This window comes from Diaphorina citri, unplaced genomic scaffold (genome assembly GCF_000475195.1).
Source record: "Diaphorina citri unplaced genomic scaffold, Diaci psyllid genome assembly version 1.1 scaffold4630, whole genome shotgun sequence".
Classification (NCBI taxonomy): domain Eukaryota; kingdom Metazoa; phylum Arthropoda; class Insecta; order Hemiptera; family Psyllidae; genus Diaphorina; species Diaphorina citri.
This window is the reverse complement of record NW_007382025.1, coordinates 1-9,833: the sequence shown is the minus strand read 5'-3', so window position 1 is coordinate 9,833 and position 9,833 is coordinate 1. Positions and strand designations below refer to the sequence as shown.

The 9,833-nt window shown below is 42.7% G+C and overlaps 1 protein-coding gene across 1 annotated transcript; it reads left to right on the top strand.

Moving 5' to 3' along the window:
• The first annotated feature begins 5,038 nt into the window (after positions 1 to 5,038).
• On the top strand, positions 5,039 to 6,675 carry LOC103521157 (thioredoxin reductase 3-like). The gene is made up of 2 exons (XM_008486263.2): positions 5,039 to 5,626; positions 6,378 to 6,675. Exons 1-2 carry the CDS (start codon positions 5,294 to 5,296, stop codon positions 6,639 to 6,641), a joined length of 597 nt encoding a protein of 198 aa, XP_008484485.1. The 5' UTR covers positions 5,039 to 5,293; the 3' UTR covers positions 6,642 to 6,675.
• Positions 6,676 to 9,833: the final 3,158 nt, after the last annotated feature.

Sequence of the window (9,833 nt, the reverse complement as noted above, 5' to 3'; positions counted from 1 at the left end):
TAATTGATACAAAATGGCGTACAGAATTCGAGATTGAGTGTGATGAACACTTTAAAAGGCTGGAGTGATAATGCGATTCAGAAAAGCATCTCTCTCCTGAAAGACCACAGAAGGGTTGATTTAACGTCACTGAATAACTGCTAAAGTCTTTATTGATGGCGGTTTTCCCCTAAATTCGACGACAAGCTATCCTCTTACTCACATTAACCTCGTTAGATTCGTATAATAAGCTTATCTTAACTTTTGGGGCCCCCTTACACCTAGGAGAGGGCCTGAATGGGGCCGCGAAAGGAATAAAAGGACAGCAGCACGCGATCGTCCAGATGGTCACCCAACCGGATGCCAACCACGCGTAGCGTTGCTTAACTTCAGTGGTTACTGCTGAATTCAACGTGCTATCAACACTGGCTAAATCTAATACCTGATCCCAATAGTAGATCTGTGATGTACAGAGCAGGGATGGTCTTAACAGCGCAAACTGTCAGGCAGCTTTTTTAAGAGGTTGGATAGAGGGAACTGTAACTGCTAAGGCCAGCCACTCACTATCAGGTATGTCTAACACCTGATTAGTACACACCCTGTCAGGCAGACTTGACAGGTACGGCTGAAAAGGTCTGTCTGTCAGGTCTACCTGATATCTGATGAGCACACTCACTATCAGTTAGATCTGACTCTATCAGGTAGACCTGACACCTGATCAGCTCTACCTGATACTGAGTGGCTAGTTTAAGGTTCACGATTGGGACTCGAACCCTCACAGTTTGATCTGTCACGACCGCGCCTGATGTACAGAACACTAATCTAATATTGGGTGGCGATTTCAAGGCCCCGTGGGGTCTTCTTCCTGTGTTGCTCCGATTTGAATAGAGACACCAATATCGTCAGGCCCGGACCTATGTGGGTCCCGTTCCAGGAGCAGGGTTAAAGAACAGGAATAGAATTAATTTTTTGGAAGAGGTTTGATAGAGGGAACTGTAACTTCGAAGGTCATATCGTCCCGAAATCGAAGAGAGGAAGACAGGATAGGAGATAGCCAGCCGTTCCGAGAACATTATCCGTTCAGGATAAAATCCGCTCCGCGCGGAATCCAAGCCGCGGCCTAGCGCTTACAAAGCAGACGAACCGCTATACTCGTATTTATAGTATTGCACACCTAGACCATAAAAGGAATATTCCTACCAAATTTCAGCTTTCTAGGTGTTGTGGTTCAGGAGATAGGGCGATCAGTGTGTGAAATGTGAATGGATCTTGATTTTATAATATGAGATGTATAGTGAAAAAGGCGCTGATGATTACCTTCTCTTGAATCTGTGGCGGTCTCTGCCACTCAACCTCTGTCTCAGTGCCTGGTTTGATCAGATCTCGTAGTTTGCCAACATCAACAGCTGTATTAATATTGGACTGTAATACACTGATCTGTGTGTCGAGAGTAGATATTTGTATTTATCGAGTACTTATGTGTATTTGCATTATGTGTAGTAACTCCTGAATGGAAAGTTCAGGATAAAATCCGCTCCGCGCGGAATCCAAGCCGCGGCCTAGCGCTTACAAAGCAGACGAACCGCTATACTCGTATTTATAGTAATACCTATGTATAGTGAAAAAGCTGATGATTACCTTCTCTTGAATCTGTCGCGGTCTCTGCCACTCAACCTCTGTCTCAGTGCCTGGTTTGATCAGATCTCGTAGTTTGCCAACATCAACAGTTGTATTAATATTTGACTGTAATACACTGATCTGTGTGTCGAGAGTAGATATTTGTATTTATCCAGTACTTATGTGTATTTGTATTATGTGTAGTAACTCCTGAATGGAAATCATGTGTGTCATGAAATTCTGCTTTCAGAGTATTTCTAAAATAAATCTGATGAGAGGCATACTACGGGATAGGCATGCTAAGACACGGACCACACGAGTTCACTGTACCAGTTGTTTCATTGCTACATGATGCGTTTTTCTTCAAAAGAGAAGAGATGAGCTTCAGAAGAGGGGTAATCATCTCAGTTTCCGAAAGAAAATACGACGCTACTATCCAGTAGCTATGTGACCGTCAAATAGTCAATCCAGTTGACAAGGGACAGACCTGACAGGTTCGCCTGATCAGGTCCACATGTCAGGTCTACCTGATATTGTGTGTGCTCACCAGGTATCAGGAAGACCTGACAGGCGGACCTTTTCAGTCGTACCTGCCAGGTCTCCCTGATAGTGAATGAGAGGGCTGATTAAGGGATATGAGAGGGAGGGATATGAATGTGAGAGGCATACTACGGGATGGGCATGCTAAGACACGGACCACACGAGTTCACCGTACCAGTTGTTTCATTGCTACATGATGCGTTTTTCTTCAAAAGAGAAGAAATGAGCTTCAGGAGAGGGGAAGTCATCTCAGTTTCCGAAAGAAAATACGACTGTACTGTCCAGTAGCTATGTGACCGTCAAATAGTCAATCCAGTTGACAAGGGACAGACCTGACAGGTACGCCTAATCAGGTCCACATGTCAGGTCTACCTAATATTGTGTGTGCTCACCAGGTATCAGGTAAACCTGACAGGCGGACCTTTTCGGCCGTACCTGCCAGGTCTCCCTGATAGTGAATGGCTGGCTGAAGAAAAAGAAGAACAAAGTGAGCCTCAGATATTATCAAGGGACAACTGTTTTCAATTGACTCTAGGTCAGTGGTTCTCAAACTTTTTTTTTGGCCGCGGAGCATCAAGCAACTGCTGTAAACTCTACGGAGCACCCCCACCCCCAACTCTTTAGGAATTTTTAAAAATAGAGAAAAAATAATAGAAAACACACTTGATGTTATAATGAAATTTAAAAAATGTTGGAATTTATTTTAAATGCGGTAAGAAAAATGAAACTATGCGGAGTACCTGGAAGCTCTTCGCGGAGCACCTGAAAACTCTTCGCGGAGCACAGTTTGAGAACCACTGCTCTAGGTCGTACGGTATAAGTTCCTCACACGGATTAACTGTCACGAGTATAAGAATAGACCAAGTAGTCAATTATCTCGGTATTCTAGATATCTACCTACGTGTTTGTGTGTTTATCATATATGTCCCGTGACCCTAAGGTTGTGAGAAACAGGTTGGGTTTTTAGTGGGTAGGGCTCACTAGTGTCGAGACATAAATCTCACACTGCCCATGTCAAATGTTGTGGCTTTTGATTTGGGGGTCTTCCTAAGATTTTCACAAAAAAATATTATAGGTATCTTTATTTTGACTATTTGTTTTCACGTGATGAGTTTTTCAGGAGGATCTCAAGTGTTTTAGGAGGCAAAAGTGATATCTGATACATAATGTCTAATAAGTGTATTATTATTAAACGTATGAACGTATATTTTGACATCATATATGTTTGTAATTCTTTCCATTAGTGGACAGGATCACATGTTAGGAATTGTAGGGTTAGGCAAGGTCAGATCATCTTCTCCTCCTTCTTCTTCTTCAGTTTCTTCTTCTTCTTCTCCTTCTTCTTCAGTTTCTTCTTCTTCTTCTTCTTCTTCTTCTTCTTCTTCTTCTTCTTCTCCCCCTCCTCCTCCTCCTTCTTCTTTTTCTTCTCCTCCTCCTTCTTCTTCTTCTTCTCCTTCTTCTTCAGTTTCTTCTTCTTCTCCTCCTCCTCCTCCTCCTCCTCCTTCTTCTTCTTCTTCTTTTTCTTCTTCTTCTCGTTCTTCTTCAGTATCTTCTTCTTCTCCTCCTCCTCCTCCTTCTTCTTCTTCTCCTTCGCCTTTTCCCGTGTACAGACCAAAACCGTGGTGAACGCCATGGAGAAGAAATTCGACTTTGCGGCGTTGAACCTCCACCACATTGGCGTGGACATTAAGAAGAAATCCGGTCGGCGTTTTTCGTCAGCCTCTCAATCAGCCCTAGCTAGGGTGATTGCTTTGGGCTGACATTTGGTTTTGGCTACAAACATTTTACGAGTGGATGCCCTTCGCACTCAGCCTTTGCTATTTCTTTAGCAAGGGGACTTCAGACTGGTATCCTCCCTGTTTTACGTCCCCCAGCCAGACCAGTATATTTAGCTCCCTCTCTCTCTCTCTTTTCCTCTTCGTTCTCTCTCTCTCTCTCTCTCTCTCTCTCTCTCTCTCTCTTTTCCTCTTCCGTTCTCTCTCTCTCTCTCTCTCTACAGGTAGGTATGCCATTAAATCTTCGCTACCTCCGTAAAACCCTTTTCTCTCTCTTTTTCCTTTCTCTCTCTCTCCCTCCCTCTCTCTCTCTCTGAGTGAGAGAAAATTGAGTTCTTTAGATGGTCAGAGAAAAAGAGAGCGAAAGTGGAAGGAGAGAAAAGAGAATGAAGCAAAGGAGAAACAGAGAGAGGAAAAGGAGAAAGAGATAGAAATTATTAAGAGAGAGAGAGAGGGAGATTATGGAGAAGGAAAGAGCTATGTTTGTGGATTTCCTGGTTTTCTTCCATTTGCATATTTTATCCTTCACAGTAGGATACTCTCTCTCTCTTTCTCTCTCTCTCTCCCTCTCTCCCTTTCATGTCTCTATCTCTCTCCCTCTATTTACCTATCTCTCTCTTTTGTCAATAAACACTTAGCAACTTATTCCTTCTTATTCCTTTACCCTCCGGCTAATTCTCTTTCTCTCTTACTTTTTGTCTCTCTCTCTTATTCCCTCCTCTCTCTCTCTCTCTCACACCCTATCCTTCCATTTTATTCTCTCTCTCTCTGGCGTGGGTTCTATGTGTGGACAGGACACACCTTAAAGTTAACACAGTGTAGGTCTGTAGGTCACACTGGCGAAACCGAGACAGCAACAGCTACAAATACAAAATTCCTGACCTTACAAATTTGTAGCACAAAAAATCACGTGGCATTAGAAAAACGGCAAATTCCAAAATTTTACGTGCTTGCCAAGCGTTAAAGCCAAGCCTCATAATTCTCATCATATTAGCAAAATGTGTCTAAAATCATCCAAATCTCAGCAGACATTTGAGTTTTCGATCGCTTCTAGGGTTTTCTTTGACCCATTTGATATTTGATTTTTACAGGCCAGTATTTCTTGAACTTCGGATTAACTGAAACTCTCTTTGGAAAGATCGGGCATACATTGTTGAAAAACAGACAAGTTTCATTTAACGAGTTATGGCCGGTGGCTGATAAAAGAAAAAAAAGTTTGAATTTTACAAAATTAAAATTCCGAAATGAAAATCTCAAGTAAAAAATAAAAATCACCAGCATACAACAGCAAGCCAGCTATAATCGATCCCAGGAAGTGATTTTCCACGGACATAGATCCTGTTCAAATTCGGTCTCTGTGAACTCCCAATCCTCCACTCGTAATGTTCAGCGGTCTAGACTTCCTGTCCAAAAGCCAAACGTCAGGTTTGAACGCTATCCACGCCATTCCCAGCTTCCACGAGGCCAAAACTTGCAGCCCCACCGCCAGCAGCTGCGACCTGCTACCATCTTTTGAAACACCGCCCGCTTACATTTCTCGCCTCAGCTACGAGAATCGCATTCTCATCTTTACGCATGCGGTGTTGCGGGAGGAAAACGCACGCGCCGAGCGGTACCTGAACGCAAGGGGAGACCGGTTTGCGGTTCTCTATTTGGATCGGATTGGAGATGAAGGGTTTGTGCTGGAGGAAGAACTGAAACGGCAAACCAATCAGGTAAACCTGTGCTTCTGAAAGTTGTCGCCACCGCGGCACACTTTCCAAGGCTCCAAATCTCGCGGCACACAGTTTGAGAACCGGTGAGGTAAACGGTCGGCCTTTTACAGGAATGGTAACTTCACCTTCTTAAATGGCATTTTGATTTGTCAAAAATCACACTTATGTTGGATTTCACCAATATTTATTCAGTCATTAGAAGATTAGAACTCCTGTTAAGCTAACAGCCAGTTAAGTCCCATTTAATTTGCATTGGGCTGTTCGAGGCTGGAAAGAAGGTTGGTGAAAACCACCATAAGGATGGTAACTAATCCTACTTAAATGACATTTTGATTTGCTAAGAATCACACTTAACTTACACTAAATTTGTTGTGTTTTCCTGGACTTACAAGTTGGCAGGTTGACACGTATGTACTTTATTTTTTATACTGGACGTTAATATTGACAATTTGCTGAAGACGGGTTTGGAATTCGGACCCGAAACGTCCAGTACAAACATAAGGTTTGTAAGTTCATCTACTTGTTTAATGTTGTACCTGTTTTGCCCCAATGATTGTTAAACTTACCCAGCTGTGTTCCAGGCACTCAGTTGTTGGTTTACCAACACATTTTTATGCTTTCTTTATTAGGTTAAGGCAGTGCAGTCTCTTCTTGATCCCCTGTGTGCCGCGTCCATTTTAGTTTAGGACTATTGCACTGTATGCTTTCTTCAGGACTTCATTTTAATTTTTCCCCATTTTCCTTCCCTCAGGAAACGCCTCCGTGGATCTTCGTCTTCGGGCGTCATCGGCCTCTGGATCAGTTCATTGCGAGCTTTCACGACGGTCTCATTGACGAGTGGTTGATCAACGCCGAGTTTGCGTACGACTACGATCTGATTATTATCGGGGACGGACCGGGGGCTGTGTCCGCCGCGCGCACCGCAATGCCGTACGGGCGAAAGCTGCTACTCATATATAACAGTGATGCGCGAAACCCCAGGATACCCGAGGGCTGCCTGGCGAAGCTCAGGTAATTTTATGATTTGAATACATGGTACTAGTCTAGAAGGCACAACTGTGAAAAATTATAAAAATCCTTCTATATTCTATAAGAATGAAGGTACTTGCTTTAGGAGTGTTCCTTATGACGTTTTAAAAATCTTAAATTAAAAAAAGTCACATATTTTAATGATTAGCACCGAAAAAGAATATATGACTTCGATATGATTCGTCCAAATTCAAAATTCTGCTTTTCCATTGGCTATTACACTTGTAAGATACTTTTCCATACTTTGGTGATTTAGGGAACTGATGAGAGGCATACTACGGGATGGACATGCTAAGACACAGACCACACGAGTTCACCGTACCAGTTGTTTCATTGCTACATGATGCGTTTTTCTTCAAAAGAGAAGAAATGAGCTTCAGGAGAGGGGAAGTCATCTCAGTTTCCGAAAGAAAATACGACTGTACTGTCCAGTAGCTATGTGACCGTCAAATAGTCAATCCAGTTGACAAGGGACAGACCTGACAGGTACGCCTGATCAGGTCCACATGTCAGGTCTACCTAATATTGTGTGTGCTCACCAAGTATCAGGTAAACCTGACAGGCGGACCTGCCAGGTCTCCGTGATAGTGAACTCTCTCTCTCTCTCTCTCTCTCTCTCTCTCTCTCTCTCTCTCTCTCTCTCTCTCTCTCTCTCTCTCTCTCTCTGACCGCTTTATCAAGGGAAGGTCGTGTATTTTAAAGAAAAAGCAAAATGGCAAGTATCCCGGAAACCAAGCGAGATAGGAAAAAAGTTATAGAATGTTTTCTGTTGCAAATGACCTCAGGAATCTACACTAGGCTTTTGGTAACGTTTTTAGTGTTCACCCTGTATAATCTATTGATGTATTCCTACACACTTTCCTAGTTCCCTATCTGTAGGTAGTAGGTACCTGATTTCAATTTCAAATTTCAGGTTTAATTAAAATTTCAATTATAAGTTTAGGAGGGAGAGATGGGGAGAGAAGGAGATAGAAAAAAAAAGAGTGGGAGAGAGAGGGGGAGAGAAAGAATGAGAGGGATAAAAAAGAGAGAGAGACGTAGTGGGAGGGAGAAGAGAGAGAGTGGGGTGGAGAAGGGAGAGAGAGGGAGAAAAAAAGAGAGAGAGGTAGTGGGAGGGAGAGAGAGTGGAAGGGAGAAGAGAGAGAGAGAAAGAGTGGGAGGGAGAAGAGAGTGAGAAAGAGTGGGAGGGAGAAAAGAGAGAGATAGTGGGAGGGAGAGAAAAATAGAGAGAGAGAGAGAGAGAGACAGGAAGAAAAAAAGTGGAAGAAAGAGGGAGCGTGATAGAAGGAGTGAGAGGAAAAGGGGAAGATAAAATAAAGTGAGAGAGAGAGAGAAAGAGTGGGAGAGAGAAACATTAGGAGAGAGAAAGGAAGAGAGAGGGAGAGATAGGTGTGGAAATCAAAAAGTGAAAGGGAGATAGAATTTCAATGTTTTATGCTGATGAATTAAAATAATAATAATACTAATTCCACAGGTGTCTGAGAAAACAACAACTGGTGTACCAGGTCAAATAAAATAAGAGAAAAAGGAAGAGGAGGGAATGAGAGAGAGAGAAAGAGATTGAAGGAGGGAGAGAGAAAAGAGGGTAAATCAGGGGAAAGAAGAGAGATGAAAATACATAATGAGAAAAAGAGAAGTGTAGGAAGAAGTAAGGAAGGAATGAGAGAGAGAGAGAGAGAGAGAAAGGGAAAAAGAAGGTAAAACAAGAGGAAAGAAAAGAGATGGAAAAAAATGAGAAAACCAGAAACAGAAAGAGAGAAAAGGAGAGAGAGAGAGGAGGGAGGGAAAAACTGGCAGAAGTAAAAGAAGTGTGGCAAAAGAGAGAGAGAGAAAGAGAGAGAGAGAGAGATAGAGAGACGGAGGAAGGGAAGAAGAAGGTACAGCAGGGGGAAAGAAAAGAGATGGAGGAAAAATGAGAAAACCAGAAAGAGAGAGAAAGAGAGAGACAGACAGACAGACAGACAGAGGAGAGAGAAGGGAAATACATGGGGAGGAAAGGACAAACAATGAAAAAGACTGAGGGAGGGAGGAAGAGGAATGTAGAGAGAGAGAGAAAATAGAAGAACGAGAAAACCTGAAAGAGAGAGAAAAGAAGGGAGAGGGAGACAAGGAAAAAGAAGCAAGTACAGCAAAAAGAGAAAGAGGAGACTAAGAGGGAAAGAGAGAGAAAGAAAATGAAAACTAGCAGATGAACAAGGCGAGAAAGCGAGAGAGAGAGAGAGGGAGATGTTAAATTTGTTTCAATTGTTTAAAATGGGGTTCAAACTCAATTCTGATGTCTGCTGATAAGGATTTTATTCCGATATCAGAACCCCGGTGGGAATTATGTGGGTACCAAAGTACCTACCCTGAGGGATATTCCCCACTCCATTCCAGAAATGGGTTCTAAGGGGGCTCCGCACTTGAAGGCATCTAAAGGTGTGTCCACACATAGTCGACCGGCCGTCGATCGATGTCGGCCGACCCGTCCACACTGCCTCGATAACATAGATTCATCTCGTCGATCAATGCCGATCAACGGTTGTCGACTGTGTGTGGACAGCTCTACTTTTTTTAGACCGCCAAATTTGACCCCATTGAATAATATTTGTGTATATTAGCTTCTCTCTCTCTCTCTCTCTCTCTCTCTCTCTCTCTCTCGCTCTCTTCTATTTGTGTAGGTGACCTACTACCTAGTTCTCCCCCACTCTCTCTCTCTCTCTCTCTCTCTCTCTCTCTCTCTCTCTCTCGCTCTCTTCTATTTGTGTAGGTGACCTACTACCTAGTTCTCTTTTTTTTTTTACTTTCTATTTTCAAATTCAACTTCCCTCTCTCTCTATCCCCCTCCCCCTTGTCTCTCTTTCCTCCCCCCATTCTCTCTCTCTCTCTCTCTCTCTCTCTCTCTCTCTTCTATTTGTGTAGGTGAGTTTTATTTGTCAGTAAATAAAAAGATATTGATATATGAACAATTGAGCAGCCTTCAACGGGGAATAAATCACTGAGGTACACGGCTATTCTATTCTATTCGATCAAAACATAAAGCACGCTACCTATTCTATTCTAGGGATTCTATTTATTCTATTCTATTCTATGCGACAATGATCATACCTCATGTTTCGTGTTTCAATTTAAAAAATCTGGTGTGAACATCACACGACTTTCTATTACATTTGCGGAATACGTATTAAAAAAAAAAAAA

What these genes read in the sequence shown, in the direction of transcription:
- LOC103521157 (XM_008486263.2), top strand. Translation starts at nt 5,294, where the DNA reads ATGTTCAGCGGTCTAGACTTCCTGTCCAAAAGCCAAACGTCAGGTTTG. An exon ending in TGAAACGGCAAACCAATCAG is followed by an intron (nt 5,627 to 6,377) that starts GTAAACCTGTGC and finishes TCCTTCCCTCAG; the next exon opens with GAAACGCCTCCGTGGATCTT.